General features: G+C 32.8%; 1 protein-coding gene across 11 annotated transcripts in view; it reads left to right on the forward strand.

The window, feature by feature from the left end:
- The window catches only part of LOC145277764 (uncharacterized), a 513,076-nt gene that overhangs the window by 161,370 nt on the left and 332,701 nt on the right, over positions 1–19,005 (forward strand). For all 11 annotated transcript variants that reach the window (XM_080129496.1, XM_080129499.1, XM_080129500.1 and 8 more), the window contains exon 4: positions 13,821–13,905. In XM_080129496.1, coding sequence (XP_079985622.1) covers positions 13,821–13,905 — 85 coding nt within the window. The remainder of the gene's footprint in view (positions 1–13,820; positions 13,906–19,005) is intronic.

Genomic DNA, 19,005 nt, shown 5'->3' on the forward strand with positions numbered 1-19,005 from the left:
TTTTATTCTTAGTATCGCCTGTAGTGAGAATTAAACCTTCAACCCTCAGAAGACTGGCACTTAAACCTAATTGTTCCTTAACACCTTTACCCATTGCACCATGTGTTCAAATAATACAAATAATCAGAAAAATAAAAATTATCAATCTTCGTCTTAAAAATCCGATCATGACTGAATAAAAGTAATGAAATAATTTTTATTTTCTTCCAAGCATCATCTGTATTGAGAATAACATACCTGATGAGAACAGCAGTCAAATAATCTTCAAAATACAAATTATCAATCCTCATCTCAAAAATTCTTAAGCAGAATATTACAATTGTGTTCATTCCAATTTGTACTCTTTTTTTTTTTTTCTCATTTGCTTCATTTTCAGATATAATTAAAAACAAACTATAAAACTAGGTGTTAGACACAAGGTCAGTTTTCAGTGTGGAGTAAACTCGGGAATTTATAAGAATTTCGAACTGATTGTTTATTTATTTATTTTCTTTTTTTAGTCCACGGAAGTGAATTGTTCTCGTTCTATCAACCATGACCTGATAGAAGTCTTAAGTAAATAAATTTTATTTTCTTCGCAATTAATATCGCCTGTATATACGGCATAATCACATTGACACACTAGTTCTTATTAGATCATCGAAGTTAAGCAACATTGAACCTGGTCAGTACTAGATGGGTGACTAATTTGAGAATACCAAGCATTGTATGTTAGGGGACGTCGATACCTCCTGGCAAGAGTTACAAAAACCTAACATCGTCATCTCCTCTAACAGGGATATACATGCGATTGGAGGCCGCTTGTGAATTTCCTACTCCCATGAAACTTCTCCTTTTGGAGGAAACCAGTTAAACCCACTTTAGGGTTAGTGCCATAGTTTCATTTTTCATTTCAATATCGCCTGTAGTGAGATGGGCACAACAGTCCGAATAAATTATCACTCCTCACGCAACAGATACATTAATACTATTTGAGGATACATCCTTGATGATCAGTCCAACAGAGGATGAATCATTGTTTATTTTCCTAGAACCTTCAGTCAGGCCCCCAAGTATTTCTCCTGTGTAGCCATAGTAGGTCCACCTTCCTAGATTTTGCTTTCTCTCTTTGAGAAGAAGTTTTATTGCCAATTTCATGAGGCATCTCTACCGGAGAATGATGATGGAGCTGCTCAGACATTTTTTGTAGGACCAGAGTTACTACCGCTTGTGTGCGGGTCTGTCATCTTCATCTTCTGACCTTGTGCCACATTTTCTCGAGGTAGGAGAGAGGTAAATGCCATCCTCATTTTTGGCATAATGTTAAGAGTGTTCGCTAAAAAGCTAGGAGACCAGGGTTAGTAATCCTGGGGAAAAAGTAGTGCCCTCCCCTACAACTTAGTATAATAGCTAATGAAATTCGAGCTTTCGAGTCATTCTTGACTACGGTCGACCACTTTTTTATCTATCCTCATCTAAAAAAATTCTCAAACATAATCTTAAGATTGCGTTCATTTCAATCTGCGTCATTTTTGTTTTTACGTCTGTTTAATTTTCAGACATAATTTGAATCAAAACAAAACTATAAAATGTATTTGTGTTAGTAAAAGTTCAGAATTGTTTCGAAAACGTTATGCTTAGCAATGAGATTAGGCACATGAAAATCTGTGATTTTATAGACAACTATTGTATCCTCCAAGGGATTTTGCTTTCACAATGTCCACTTGCCTTACAATACAGCCGGCCTATAAGTTTGAAGCCATGCCAAAAACCAGGCACTGATCTGTGAAAGTTGTACAATTATTCTTGTAATATTATCAGAATTTTGCTTCCACACCCTAAAGAGCAATGGTAACATTGTAACTTAATAAGAACGAAACCGTTGTTGTTCCTATCAAGTTCAGGGTGGAGTCAAGCATTCATGGCTTTGCTCAAGGAGAAAAGTCGGAAAAAAGAAAAAAAAAACATGAACTTACATAGAAAGTCGTAACTACATTTGCAGGATTTTATCCTATACAGTAAAATACTCTGGCATGAACCATTTTTTTCTTTTAATGGGAATGGCTCCCTTCAGACTTTGTTTGCAGTAACTATTGGAGATTACATTGTGTGATTTTTCTACCATGACTCAACCAAGAAAGAAAAAGAAAAGGAAACAGTATCTGTTAAAAGAAGTCTTACTTAGTATGCAAGTGTAGTATTTATAAAAAGCTTACTTTTTCAACTTGGATATTTAAAGGCAATTAAATTAAAGTATCGGTAATCACATCGTTTCTCAGCACATGTAATGTTATTCGAAAGACGACATGCAGTAGCTAAAAATTGTATTGTCTATTAAGATTATGACATGCTGAACATATTGACATTGAGTGTCTTTCCAAATGTGCCCGTTAATTGATATAAAACTTGGAATGAAGAATAGGTAATTTATTTAAAATTATGTTGCAAAGCAAATACTTTTTTAAAATATTTTAATTGTTTTAAATAAATTATTTTACTTCTTTTCGTTTGATGTCTTCCTCGTTCCCATTTTTTATATTGATTATCGGCCACATTGAATATATGCGAGTATGTCGGTTAATTTACTAATTGGAACCGATTGAAAATTGAATCTTTGTTTTTAAGAACACAGAACAACATTTGCTAAAACTTACTGACTGAACAGTTTTAAGCTGGAGTGAGTTTAAAGAAAAGTTAAAAGCTTGGCTAGGTCTTTTCCGCTTGTTTGTTAATTGCTTTAATTATTGAGTGAAAATAAGCTTTTATTAATGACATATAAATAAACATACAGACACATAAAACTTATTATAGTAGGGAAGGATGCTTGGCCGATGTAATAAAAAAAAAAAGAGTATAGAAAATGTATTTTTTTCTTACTTAGAACAAAAAAAAAAGTCTGCTCTGAAATCTCGCAAGAAATGTAATAGATGTGATAGCAATGAGAGTAAAAAGTCAACAAATCGGTAAATTCTCTAAAATGTGTAAACAACCTCATAAAGTAGCGTTGAAACGTTTGTAGCATGAAGCAAAAATCCAAGATGGAGTTTTTTTTTTTTTTTTTTTTTATTTTTACAAAGGCATCACCACATTATCAAGGCCCAGAGGCCACTCAAGGATAAGGGTTAAAGAGTGTACAGTAGAAATTGGTCAATATAGTAATCATTAGTAATGAAAATTTGGTAAATTTAATAACTTATATGGAACGGCTCATCAAGAACTTATTTACTTTAGACTTGAACACAACCATATTGTAGTCAGTCGGAAAGCAGGAAAACGGAAGACAATTCCACAGGCGTGCAGTTCTAAGAAAGAAGCTTTGTTCATGGAATCTACGTTTAGGTTTAGGCACAGATAAAGAGTGGGGGAAATTATTGATAGTGTTTACAGCTAGACGAGTGTTTCTTGTGAAAGTTTGGCGAGGGGGGACCATAGATTGAAGCTCAGTTGAACACTTTCCATGAAAATAACGATACATCAGAGACAAACTCGCAACATCTCTTCTGTGAGATAGAGGTTGCAAGGAGGAGAAAAGGACATCTCCTACGAGGCTACGAAGTCTATTTTGAACTCTATCAAGTTATTAAATTTTGTACCCCCCTCAAATTGTTTGAAAACTGATCTTTTTATTTGCTAGTGTCATTTATTTGTTTGCTATGCTCTTTGAATGATCTCGTTTAACTACACAACTCAACATTTTTTTGTTTGTTTGCAGATATTTCTTGATAGTTCTGAAAAATTCACCGATTTTTTTACTAGTCTTTCTTAATTTAATCTTCATTTAATTCCATTTAATCTGATGCTAGCAATTTGATCCCAAAATATATTATTTTCAATATATATATATATATATATATATATATATATATATATATATGTGTGTGTGTGTGTGTGTGTGTGTGTGTTTCTTATGAGTCCTTTGGTGAATTTCCTTTATCCAAAAAAATACATGTAAGATGTACTATATTAACATATGAATAAAATAGTATGAGTTTGAAATAAATACACCTTTTAGTTTTGGAATGAAAATTTGAGGGGGGTACAAAATTTAATCATGGCTAAATACAGACCAATCACCATGATGATTAAAAAAAAAAGTGAAAATAAAGGTTAGCTAACCAGGTTTCGTTCCTTGCTCAACAGAGCTACATCAAGGATAATACGATTAAAAAAAAACAGTCATGAATATGGTGGGGGAGTAAAAACGAAAAATAAGTGGGAGGGGGATTACATAGAAATATATATATATATATATATGAGAGAAAAAGAAGTAGATAGAAGATATAAATAGGTTAATCGATTCAGATTTTGAAATATGCCATGACAATAATCCTAGATATTAAAAACTATTAAAAACAATGTCCCCTATAGTTAGAAGTACCATAAATTATTTCATAAACTTTAAGTAAATTACCTGTCTTTATTTACTTGCCTCCTCATAAGATTAGAATTACACAAAAGGTGTATTTTTAATGTGGAAAAATCCCAGCTCCCTAAAAAAGGTGCTCTGCAGTCGGACAAAAATGGTTTCTGTTTAGAGATCGGATCTTAGGTCTGAGTGCAATAGTCTATATGAAGTCTTATGAGAAGTTAAACTCTTTATAATTTTCCTTTGTAGAGGTATTTACAGGAACTACTTCACAGTTTAAGCCCCTACACCTCTATTACATATCTGAATGGCAGGGTCCCTCTTGATAGAGATTCGTTTGGTACTGGTATAAGCTACTTTTCTGTCCAACATACATCGTTTCTTTTCAACCAGATCCAGTATGATGCTTTTCTTTTTTTTTTTTTTTTTTTGCTGTTTCATGTACGTTCATCATGAACTACGTTACTTCTGAGTTCTTACTACAAAACTACAATGCATTGATTATCCTTTGCTCAACATATTCCGGAGCTCTCACAGCTAAATGATAATATTCCGCATTTCATTCTTTTTCCTGATTCTCTGTCAGTAGATCGCCATCCTCCGTGCTTTCTATAATTGTTAAAGTATCCTTCCAGGGTATCGTCAGCTCTAACATAATTCAAACCTTCTTTTCCTCACACCACATTGCAAGGTCTAGTTTCTGCTGTGTAAGGACCAGTGGGAATATCAAGGTATTTAAATTAAAATAAATCTGGTCTTGTTTGAAAAAATGATTTTCTTAATTACTAATTGTCATTCGTTATAAACCTTGGGTGATCTCCCCTTCTAACTGTCTTCTCAATTCAACCTTTCAACTTTTGTTTTTTGCACAAACACTTACACTATTTATACAGTATCAACATAGGGATTAAATTCTATAGAATATTTTATCTGAAAGTTCCCACAAATTCTTTTTGTTACTATTATTTTTGAAGTCGCCTAAATGCATCTAAAATTTCTGTGCTATTGCTATTCTTAATATGATTTGTCAAGTGACCTGTTTACGTTAAAAATGTAATATTTAATATTTAAGAGGTTTTAAGCCAATTTACTGTACCGTAAATAGTATTAGGTTGGTGCAAAAATAATGTCGTTTTTTTTACTTGAAATTGAACGTCAAAAAACGACATTATTTTTGCACCAAGCTAAAATTTTAAGAAACCAAATCACAAAGATTTGCAAAATTATTTTTCTGTCCACCTTATTTTCATGTCTAAAAAATACAACTAGATTTCAAACAAGATCGCGACTGAAATATGTATGCACATATGTAGCCAATAATGTTTGTATGAATAAAGAAATTTATACTATAATACACCTCTACCTGTTATGGAGCACTATTTTATAAACACTGAAGTTCCATTGGGTTAACATCTTGGAAACAACAATGATAAAGTTATATATATATATATATATATATATATATATATATACTAGCAAAAGTACCCGTCGTTGACTGGGTTCAAAAACAGCCTACAGAAAATGGACTCTGATTTATGAAAGTATATAAGGTTATGAAAAGGAAGGGTTGTAAAGAGATAGTTTCGAATTTGGGGGTATCAAAATCGAAGCAAAATATGATAAAAGTAAAAATAAAATAGATAAACCCCATAATTTATTATACCATACCTATCCTCACTGAAACACTTACCACAATACTCTGCGGATCTATATTAAAAAACCTTGTTAAACTTTGTGACATATTTCCATTCTATGGAGGTCATGCGCGAACGAACACCCCATAATTTTATTATACCATATTTCTTCAAACTGAAACATAATTATCAAAGTATACTTACGCAGATAGATATGAAAAGTCTTTATTAAAGTTTGTGCCTATTTCCATTCTATGGAGGCCAGGCGCGAACGCAGACCCCACAATTTTATTATACCATCCCTTTTTTGTTGAAACATACTTATCAAAGTATTATTATGTACATCTATATCAAAAATACTTGTAAACGCTTTTTTTAATTTGTAAATTTTTTATTTCCATACTTTGTGGACCAGGCGCGAACGCAGACCCCACAATTTTGATGAGCCACCGTTCTGCAGGATCAAACATACCCATTCCTGTGTCTCAATACATCTTCTATCATTATATGTAATCAGTTTTTTAAAATAGTCAACCATATAGGAGCCTATTCATGACCAGACACACACACACACACACACACACACACGCACACACACAGAGCTTTATATATATATATATATATATATATATATATATATATATATATTGCACTTTATTATAGAATGGAGAATATTCACCTTAGGTAGAAATGCCATTCATTATTTTGAAAGTTTTTCGATCACCTTTCATTCTTTTCTATATTAAAATAATTAATCCTAATTTTTCAAATCATTTCCTGCAACGGTAATATTTTATTATTTTTTATTAGCTTTTTCACTCTTCTTTGTATCGATTACAATCTCAGTATTACATTCTCAATATAACACTCCATGTCGAGACACTGAAGACCACGTTCGACTGTATATGAAGTTATATTAGAGCTTTATATATCTTTAAGACGACTTATTTCGATATAACAGCAACAAAACACTGTCAGAAAGACCTTAAATCAACTAATCCATTTATAAATTTGACGATTATGCCAAGGAAAACAAAAGCTCTTCATACAGTTTTTAAACGGCTTTCCTTTTCCCCTTCAGTTTCCGCAGGGGTTATATCACTATTCATATAAGTTAGCTATTTGGATATGCTTATATATTTCTATGTACAGGATTGTCTCTTAAACTAATTGACATAGCATTATGATTTATGGAACACAGCTGTTAGGCGTAAGTGTTTGGAATATGGGTTATATTTATTTTAATTTTGTTTGATGCAAAGGGGGTAAAAAAAGGCTGGAAGTCGTTTGTGAACATTCAGATATTTCTGGTTTTTATGAAATTATAATACATATTTGATATAATGGACTGATCCAACACCCCTCAAATGAATGGACTGTTACGTCTATAAAAAGACAAGCAAACTCTCCTCACGTGGGAGACAGAATTTAGTACCAAGCTGTCAATGGACGCTTAGAAATGTGTGTACCTTTTTACCTAAATAAACCCTTTCTGTACAACCCCAGTAATGACTTGTTATTCATATAATCTACGATATAACAACTGGCGACGAAGAATTCGAACGAAACTCACTAAAAAAAACAAAGCGAAGGAAAAAGCACACAAGAAGATTAACGAGCAGAAAACAAAAGAAATCCAAAGAAGGAAGAAGAAAAAAAACTTCGACAGAGTCAACATTTAAAAAGTAAGTGTTTCAGTCTGTTACGGTCCTAAAAAAAAAAAAGAAGAGAAATTGACATTTTGAAGCGAACATTTTTTTGAAAAGAACATTTAAAAAAAAAAAAAGTGTCCATTTCAAGTTTTATTCGGCTGGAAGTATTTTTTTTTTCTCTTCGGAAGGACATTGTGCTTTTAATTCATTGAATTTATAGGACATTTGAGTTAATTTTTTGTTTAATTGTGTGGTTTTGTAAAAAAAAAAAAATTTTTTTTAACATGGAGCAATTAGCGGAATTCACTAGAACTATTCAATCGGCATTGTTTGCACAACAAAAGCAAATGGAATTACTTCAACAATTGAAGCAAAGCGAAATACTACAGAGTATTTTAACGCAACAGAAAGACTGTCGTTTCACTCCTGAAGGAATAGCAAATTCTTTATCCGAATTTGTATACGAGCCGACAAATGGGTTAACTTTTCCGGCATATTTTTGGAGATACGAAAATATTTTTGCTAAGAGATGTCAGTCTTGGACAGACGAAGAGGAGATTATCCTTCTTCTTCAAAAACTTGGATCTCAGGAAAATACAAAGTATACGAATTTTATCCTGCCAAAGAAACCTGAAGAGATTCTTTTAGTGAAACAATAAAAATATTGTCAAACATTTTCAGTGAACGAGATAGTCTATTCTATACACGTTATAAATGTTTAAATATCACAAAGCAGGAGGACGAAGATTTTATTACTTATGCAGGGAAGGTGAATGCTCATTGTGAATCCTTTAATTTAAAAGACCTCAAAGAGGATATGTTTAAAAGTCTAATCTTTGTGCAAGGTTTAACAGCCTCTAAAGATAAGGATATTCGTTCAAGGATATTATCCATTATGAACCAAGACACAGAAATAACGTTACAAAAAGTTACGGAAGAGTGTCAGAAACTGTTAAATTTAAAGCAGGAGAATACAAGCATCGAAGGAAAAAATTTTGAAGAAAAAAATATGGAAAAAAAAATGGAAAGGGTGATGAAATGTGCACACGAAAAATTCTGTAAGACATGTGGGGGAAAAAACCACTTCACTAAAGATTGTTACTTTAAATACAAAATATGTAACAAATGTAATGAAAAAAGGCCATAAATCAACGGTATGCAGGAAAGGAAAATACCGAAAAGCAGAAATAAAGACCATTGGTTCTAAAAATGAGTCTAGGTGTGATAAAAGGAAATATATTGAAATTAAAATTAATGGCTGTAATATGAACTGTCTTCTAGATACGGGAAGCGACATAAGTATAATTGACGAAGTAACTGGGAAGAAAATTGGGTTTCCAAAGTTACAAAATATAAAAAAAATTGCCAGAAGTGTGTCTGGAAATAAACTAAAATTTAAGGGTGAATTTTTTACCAATGTGTCTCTAAATGGGAATGCTGTGAAAACCAAGTTATATGTCGGACCAGGGAAAAATTCTAATTTGTTCGGTATAGACTTAATGATTCTTTTTAATTTATGGGGAAAACCCATAAGCTCATTTTGCAATAAAGTAAGTCTGGCAGGTTTAGAAAATTCTAAACTACCAGGAAAGTTTATTGACGAATTAAAAAAAGACTTTAAAGAGGTATTCTCTGAAGGTTTGGGTTGCTGCACGAAAACGGAGGTGAAATTTGAACTAAAGGACGAAGCTAAACCAGTTTTCAAACCCAAAAGAAAGGTTCCATATTCAGCATTAGAAACTATAGAGAAAGAATTAAAGAGACTTCAAGATATTGGAGTAATAGAAAAAGTGGACTACTCTGAATGGGCTTCACCCACGGTTTACGTTAAGAAGAAAAATAATAAAATCAGGGTATGCGCGGACTTTTCGACAGGTCTAAATGATTGTCTCAAGGAGCATAACTACCCGCTTCCTACCCCAGAGGAAATTTTTTCGAAGTTAAGCGGAGGAAAAATTTTGACAAAAATTGATTTGTCTGAAGCGTATTGGCAAGTAAAAGTCCAGGAAGATTGTGCTAAGTACCTGACATTAAATACCCATAAAGGACTATTTTCACTAAAACGTTTGCCTTTTGGTTTAAAAGTAGCCCCAAATTTGTTCCAGCAAATTATGGATACAATGCTAGCAGATTTGGATTTTGCTATGGCTTATCTAGATGACATCCTTATTAGAAGTAAAAATGTGGAAGAGCATAAAATCCACATTGGCAAAGTATTCGAGAGAATATCAAACTATGGATTGAAAGTGGCTCTCGAAAAATGTAATTTTGGGATGGACAAAATTGAATATTTGGGACAAGTGATTGATCGAAATGGTAGAAAACCTAATCCTAATAGGACTGAAGCAATCAAAAACATGCCTAGACCAGAAAATATAGTGCAGCTACAGTCATTTTTGGGACTAGCAAATTATTATAATTCTTATATCCCAAATATGCATGAACTAAGAGCACCTTTAAACGAATTATTGAAAAAGAATAAAGAATGGCTCTGGACAAAAGAATGTGATGAAGCATTCCTAAAGATTAAAAAAATGTTTGTTATCGGATTTAGCACTAGCTCACTACGATCCGAAAAAAGAATTAATTGTAGCAGCAGATGCGAGCGAATACGGTTTAGGTGCTGTGCTACTACACAGACTCAAAGATGGATCGACTAAACCAATTATTCATGCCTCAAGGGTTTTGCTACCTGCAGAAAAAAATTATAGTCAGATAGAAAAAGAAGGTCTGGCAATTGTATACGCCATGAGGAAATTTCATAGGTTCATCCATGGAAGATTTTTTATCTTGGAAACGGACCACAAACCTTTGTTATCGATTTTTGGTTCCAAAAAAGGAGTTCCTACTCATACGGCTAATAGGTTACAAAGATGGAGCATGATTCTGTTAAACTACAATTTTAAAATGAAACACCTAGCATCCAGCAAAATTGCACATGCAGATGGTTTGTCCAGGTTGATCCCAAATAAGACTGAATTACTTGAAGAAACTGTTATAGCTGCACTAAAAGAAGAAAATGAACTAACAGATATATTAATAAATACTGTTAGGGAACTTCCAGTAACACTTGAGGAAATAAAGAAATCAGCAAGAACAGATGAATGCATTAACAAGATAAAAAAACAAGTGGGACAAAAAGAAAAGAAGAGGAAAGGATTAACAGTTTTTCCATTTTCAAAGTGCGATGAAACTCTAATGTACGCAGATAGAGTGGTAATACCTCAAGTCTTACAGAAGAGAATTTTAAAAGAATTCCACATGGGACATCCTGGAATCTCCAGAATGAAAGCACTAATGAGAGCATATACGTACTGGCCTGGAATGGATCGGGACATAGAAAAAATGATAAAATTATGTAAGGGTTGCCAACTAGCAGCAAAAGCGCCGCCCACTAAGACGCAACCTTGGCCTAAAACAGATATACCATGGACGCGGATCCATATAGATTACGCAGGACCTCTAAAAGGATATTATTACCTGGTAATAGTAGATAGCATGTCGAAATAGCCAGAAATTTTTAAATTCAAACATCCTACAGCAGCAAACACAATAAAGGCGTTGGACGAGGTATTTGGGCGTTTTGGCGTACCAAAAACAATTGTTAGTGATAATGGCACCATGTTCAAAGGTCAAGAATTTAAGATCTACTGTGAGTCAATGGCCATAGAGCATGTCACAACACCAACTTATAGCCCTCGATCTAACGGACAAGCTGAAAGATTTGTCGATACTTTTAAACGAGCGTTAAAAAAGAACGATAACATCGACACGGAAGAAAAAAGTCTTCAGAAATTTTTAGCAGTATACAGGATAACGCCTAATCCGAATACAAATGCAAATTTATCCCCAGCGGAAATAATGTTTGCCAGAAAAGTGCGCTCTGTGTTCGACCGGTTAATTCCGAGTAAAAAAGTAAAAAAAAAGTGTAAAAGATAATGGACGATGCAAGATATACAAGGACGGGGATAAAGTTTTTTTTCAACAATTATCGGGCAGGGAAGAGTTTTTGGGAAGAAGGCATAATCTCAAAAAGAATTGGAAGAATGGTCTGCATTATAAAAGGTCAGACATTTTCCCACAAAAAACATATAAACCAACTCAGACCCCGATATATTGAAATAGTTAAAAACAATGAAGTACCGATGGAAGTACTGTATGACATTTTTCACATAGAGCCTCCAAAAAAGGAAGCACCAGTAACTGAAAATACAAGTCACTCTCCAAAATCAAAAAATTCGCAAACGCAAATTTTAAGGAGAAGTGAAAGAAAAAGAAAAAGAACTGAATTTTTTGGACAAAGTCAAAAAAGAAAAAAATGGTGAAGCGAAATTCTAGGGAAGAATTTAGCTTGGGAGGAAGGTGATATAATGGACTGATCCAACACCCCTCAAATGAATGGACTGTTACGTCTATAAAAAGACAAGCAAACTCGCCTCACGTGGGAGACAGAATTTAGTACTAAGCTGTCAATGGACGCTTAGAAATGTGTGTACCTTTTTACCTAAATAAACCCTTTCTGTACAACCGCAGTAATGACTTGTTATTCATATAATCTATGATATAACAATATTAAACATCAGTTAATAAATATTTCCCAAATGTAATTTTCTTAGTATTTTAAAAGGTTTTTTCATGGGACATAATATGAGAACAACTTCCCATGTAAAAATTTAAATATATCAAATTTTTATTGAATTTAATCCATAATCAGTAGACATCAATGGAGTAAGATTTCCTGAATTTCAATTTTCCCTTTTAAACATTTTCGAGAACCAAAATCATTATATATTATTTTTTATGGGAATCCTTTGAGATTAGTAAGTTGTGTATTACTGTGTATAATTATTTGCAGACTATTATCCTCATCTTCATACTTTTTGTTGTTTCACCACGTTTCGGCCAACTTATCATCTGGCCTTCTTCAGATGATTAACCGCAATAGAATAAGAATGCGGAGTCTCATAACTGTATCCCAAGTAATTATTGCCTTCTATAGTTGTTGTCTCACCACATTTTTTTGGCCAACTAAACCTCTAACCTGCTTTAGAGAGGATTGAAACTGCTATCTTCGGACAATGCTCACCTGGAACCATAGAGAATCAACGCCGTGGACAGAGGCATTTTGTCTCAGCGGTTCAAGGTGAGCATTTTCTGAAGATAGCAGTTTCAATCCTACCTAAAGCAGGCCAAAACGTAGTGATACAACAACAACTATGGAAGGCGGTAATTACTGGAGATACAGTTAGAAGACTGAACATTCATATCCCATCACGGTTAATCATCTGAAGAAGGCCAGAGGATAAGTTGTCTGAAACGTGATGAAACAACAACTATGAAGATGAGAATAAGTCTGCAAATAAATAAATAAAATAAAGGTACAAATTACTCATCTTAAAAGGATTCCAATAAAAAATAACATATAATACTATTCGGTACAGACCCCACAATCGAAGACTAGATAAGAACAAAAAACTTGGATTTATAAGATCAAAAAACCAAACCTTGATCACCCCTTCGGTGCCCATGGCACAGTGGATAGTGACAGTGAGTTTTTATAGTTCCAGATGAGCATTGTCTGATAGATCAGTCCTACCCAAAACAGGCCAGAGGTTTAGTTTGCCAAAACATGGTAAGATAACAACAACAAATAAATAAATAAAAACCAAAATCATATCATGGACCTTGATCGAAATTGGAATAAGAATTCCAGGTATAAGGTTTAGGGTCATCATGTCTTGATTTTAATCTTTGTTGGTGGACATAAAAATGCTACAAAACTGTTCTTTTCATGGAATTAATTTAAGCCTTCCTGGGATGAGGATATCCTTCTTGATTTATATGTCTAAATAAAAGAAATTAAATATCTGTAAAAACAGAAGACGATTTTGGGATGTTTCTTCATCCATGTCTTTAAATAAATCTCAATAATTTAATTTTTCAAAGAGTTTTTAAAAAGTGGAAACAAAAGTCGAATGATTTATTTATTGATTATTACATTAAAAAATCAACAGATTCTTTTTCAGCTTCCTGATTTTGCTATCCTGTTCATGTAGAAAACTGGTTCTCTTAAATGTGCATGGTAAAATTTCTGCTAAATTAATTAGTATGGGTACAGAGAGTATTGACTTATATAAATGACATTACAATATCACAAAAAATCTGACATCTTTCTTTCCTTTCATCCAGTGGTCCTAACGAGAATGATGCAGCTGTTAAGATTCAAGCTGGCTATAAAGGATACAAAGCGCGAAAAGAAGTGAAAGAAATGAAGGTGAGTTTTTACATTTTTTGTGACATGATGAGGTGTTTTACTGGCACTACATATTTAGTAACCATAATTGGTGTCAACTAGCGATGTTGGTTAATAAAATTATATAATTATGAGAATAATATATTAAAAGACGATACAGCACTCTTTAGGCCATTTAATCTAGAAGAAACATTATTTTCAGTTTTGTCATTCAAAACGGACAATTTCAGCTTTGAACTTTGCTTATAAAAATAGGAAAGTGAAATTGCCAGTTGATTAAAGCCGGGAACATGAAAAAAAAAAAAAAAGACTAAGAATAAATTTCATCTGAATCAACCTCTTCCAAAGAAAAAAAAAAATATTCGCCCTTCTCCCCCCCCCCCCTCGCCTTCCCAGAAGAGTACCCGACAAAGTCAGCAGCAAACTGTGCTCAGTCAAATTTAGTTCTTGATATTAAAGACTTCCTGTTTGGATCACTTACTCTTCAAGGTTGTGAAGTATTCTTTTATTTATTAATTTATTTATTAACTTGATAGATGAAAGTACAGAGTAGTTAAAGTTATCCTTCTCCATGTTAAAAATGGCTTTATAAATAATCCTATGTAGTTATTCTGATTAATATTTGGGAATATATTTTGTAACGTAAAGTATGGCAGTATTGTGAAAATACCTTCACTGACTTGATTTATCTCACTTCTTTTCAACGTTGCCAGTAAAGGATAGATAAATAATAAACTGATACAGCAAGTTGATCCACCTGAGTGGGAGGCTTACTTTTCTATCTCTGAGTTGAAAATGGTAAATATCCTTTCTCATGTGTACACAGAATTTGATCCCAACAATTTAGCCATTCATCACTCATTAAAGGATTGGGTCTGTATTAGGTGAGATAGAATACATACACGCTGAAATAATAGCATTATTATTTAGAAAGTTATTCTTAAAAGGAGGAGAGATTTGTTAACTATTCTGTACTTTCACCTAATAAATTAATGAATTTGGGAAACTAAAACTCTCTCTGTAAGTTATACTGACTGAACACCATTTGGTATTGACTTTGAGTTGAGTACGCTTTTGGTTTGCCAAAAAATCATCAATTTAGAATCAGAATTAACACTTGAACTTGTCTTTTCTCTATAAATAAGAGGCAACGTTTTTTTTTGTTTTTTGTTTTTTTTTATATATTATTGCTATACAACTGTTTTCCAATAAATAGTTGTTATTGTTCACAGCGAGTTTTTTTTTTATTGTTCTGGAGTTGTAATGACTAGACTAACCACTTACCCAAGTCTCTAAGTTACGGCAACACCAAGGTTTGATGGATCTTTTAAATACATTGTGAGCATGTAACGATTGACAGACATTTGAATAATTCTGTTGATGCCTGTTTCGATTCCAAAATAGTATAAATATAATAAAAGATGAGGTTTCTGAATGCTATGTAGAACTCTGTAATTAGCTACACTGGGTTAATCGAAGCCGTAATAAAATATTTGATACTTACATGAAAATGTTAGCAGTAATTTAAACATTAATTTCTTGGGATTTAAATTAAAAAAAAATGAAGAAATTAGTTTTTTTTATAAGTACAGAATACCCCATGCGAGTATATAACATTTTTATAAATTCCTTCATTTAAACAAATGTTATGTATAGATACAACTTTCCTTTCTTTTTTGTATAAGAGGTATCGATTTTAATCTTTTCCAACATAATATGAAATTTCAATGCAGTTTCCATTATTTTCGATCAAAATATTTTTGACAAAATGAAGTACTGGTGCAATATTATTTGATAAATTAAGTTTAATTAATTATGAAGAGAGAAATCAGAGAGGATTGAAAACAAGAAAATAAAAATACTAAAAACAAAATCTTTCCAAATCAACTTCTCCTAAAAAATAAAAGTATATAGATTCCTCAACCCAGAATTAGCACCAGTCTGATCATAAACTTGTCTTTTCTCCCCAAATGAGAGCAACATCATTTTTTTAAAAAAATTTTTTTATATATTATTGTTATACAACTGAGTTTCAATAAATATTTGTTATTGTTCATGTCAACATTTTCTTGTTTTGGGGTTGCTGATTTTCTTTGTTCAACTTCCTCGATTATCAATGCAACAAAATATATTTTTTAAACTTTTTTTTTCATCCCAAATAAGACATATTGCCACTGATATGTAAAAGTCTACTATGATTAGGGAATTTATTCATGGAGTTAAAGAATAAATTAAATATCTAAAACAAAACATCCCAAAGCAAACAAATTGATAAATAAAACAACAAAACAATGCAATATACTACAATATGTGGTAGAGTGTAAAGAGAATGTAGTAACAAGAACGTGTAGCATAGTTAAGTCGCAGGATGTTAACATGATAGTCAGTGTTTATTGAAAACAAAATGTGCCTTTCATTTGGTATTCATTGCTGGTATAACCCAGATTCTTGAAGAAAATGGCACTTAAAGACTTTTGGATGCATTCAGAATTGTTGAACATGTTAGCTAATGTAATAATAAGTCTGCTACTAGTGGCATATCGGTATAACATCTATTGTTTTATACAACGTTTCTTGGGACTTTAGGTTACTGCAAAAGGTTCTATAGAGTTCCACAAGAACAAGTGACATAAGTACATACACACTTAATTTTTTTTTTAATTCAATTTCATATAAGCAATATCACTAAACCTGCACAATAGATTCTTGGTTATTGCAATCTAGCCATCACCATATCTAGCATATGTTACTGACAAAAGCAAAATTCCATCCTTTCACTGTAGAAATCCATTGATGCTTAAAAACTTTTTATTCTAATAGCTTTTTTTCATCGGACTATTTGCTTTTGGGATTTCTTTCTTGCTCCCTGTTTCCCCAAACTTACCACGTAGAAATTTAAATGTAATGTGAACAAACACCTTGCTGCCCAACTCCACTCTTAATCCATCCTCATAAACTGGCCCCTATCACAGTAGCACCTTGCATCATAGCCATAATATGCCTTGGGGGAGAAAATAAAACAAGAAAAAAATAAATTAGGAATATGTTTTGTAATGTAAAGTATTGTGAAAATATCTTCACTGACTCCTTTTCAATGTTGCAAGTAAAGGACAAATAAATAATAAACTGATACAACAAGTTAATCCACCTAAGTGGGGGGCTTACTTTTCCAAAGCTTCTATCCCTGAGTAGAGAAGGGCACAAACCCTTTCTCATGTGTACACAGAATTTGACCCCAACAATGTAACTGATACTTATTCATCATTCATTAAAAGATTGGATTAGTATTAGATAGGATAGAACACATACGAGGGGTCTTCAATAAGTTTCCAGACTTTTTTGTACAGGCATTTAAAATTGTTGTAGACTCTTAAAAACCCGGTATGTTATTGTTATACATCTTATGAGATGACTGACCCAGACCATTTGGACCGTCTTGAATGAATCGAACATCAGTTTTTGAGTGGCAAAAGAGATTCAAAGAAGGCAGGGAGTCTGTGAGAGATGATGAGAGATGTGATTAAAACACTAGAGTTAATCGGCCAAATAAAAATTTAATGGATAAGGACGGTCATGTGTCTATAGAGACAATAAGTGTACAGTTTGATGTCAGTGTGGGAATTGTATACACAATTATTTGTGAGGAACTGAAGATGTGGAAGATTTGCATGAAGTTTATCTCAAGGGTGCTCAGAGTAGATTAGAAAGAATGACGTTGTCACGACAGCAGGAAAATAGTCAAGCTGATCAATTCATATCTCACAGTTTTTGATGCTCTCGTCACCTGCGATGAAAGCTGAATCTGCTGCTATGACCTAGAGACCAAGAGACAGTTCCCAGTGGAAGCATACTGGTTCTCCTAGATCCAAGAAGGCCAAACAGAGCAAATTCACCCAGAAACTTATGATGATCTCTTTAAATATATATATATATATATATATATATATATATATATATATATATATATATATATATTTTCTTATAATAATATACCAATCCTTATTCAAGAAGCTCAATGTAATTACAAAGCAGTATAGTGAATAAATGACAAAAAAACTATATTCCAAAATTCATGATGTTATTTATTCCTTTGATTCAGTTGACATTTACAATTCTTGACAGTATCCGTTTTGTAGCACAAAATCAATCAATTATTATATCAATCAGTGAATCTATTATGCGCTTAACTCAGAAGAAATAACACCAATCAATGCATCAAAAGGAAATAGTGTGATTTGACATGATTAAAATCCGAAAATTGGAAGAGACGCTGCAAATACCTTTAATATATTTCCATTATGCCATTTTGAAATTCATGATGGCATGAATATCATAAAACAAAATGCGACTACTCTTTGGATTTTTGCATCGTTTTTGGCATTGGAAAATAAGCACTGTTTTTTTTTTTTTTGTTTTTTTTCCTATTATGATATGAATTCTGATACCATAACAAATTCCGATGTTTTGATTCCCAGTTCCAATTAATCGTCCCAACACTTGTATTTACATTGATGAATCACTTTGCCGGCTTTGGCTGTAGAATATGCTGATTGCACCTTTTAAGAGGAGTAAGATCCCGTCCCCATCCTTCAAAACAAGTCGTTGCTGACAATTTGTGAATCCTGAGGACAGGATTCTGGTGGCTAAACAGTTGATCATTATGGAAGGAAAAGGACATTCAAGCTGCAACACTTCATTTTGGTCCTTACTTGGATTAAATGGGATTTTGAAGCATTTAAATTGTAGTATTGTTCTTACTTATTATGGACGATACTTGGTTTCAATGTTCCCCTAAATAAATCTTCATTTGGAAAAGTTTAATCGTTTCTGCACGTCATCATCAATATAACTAACAGCTTACACTTCCTGTCAACCCACCATCAAAACAACTAACACACACACATTCACAAATATGATCGGAAATAATGGCTGAAAGTCAATCAATTTAAAAGATAAGAACCCGACATGGCTGCTAAGTCCAGACAATCTGATACGCTTGAATAACAAACAATGAAGTGCAGGTGTTCAAAGGTTCCCCCATTACAATTAGACTGATTAAAAATGTACTGTTTACATTTTTGTAAACAAGGGGTTCGATTTTTCTCTTGATCGATATCCTGA

Source organism: Euprymna scolopes, chromosome 6 (genome assembly GCF_053919585.1).
Source record: "Euprymna scolopes isolate OS-2025 chromosome 6, ASM5391958v1, whole genome shotgun sequence".
Taxonomy (NCBI): domain Eukaryota; kingdom Metazoa; phylum Mollusca; class Cephalopoda; order Sepiida; family Sepiolidae; genus Euprymna; species Euprymna scolopes.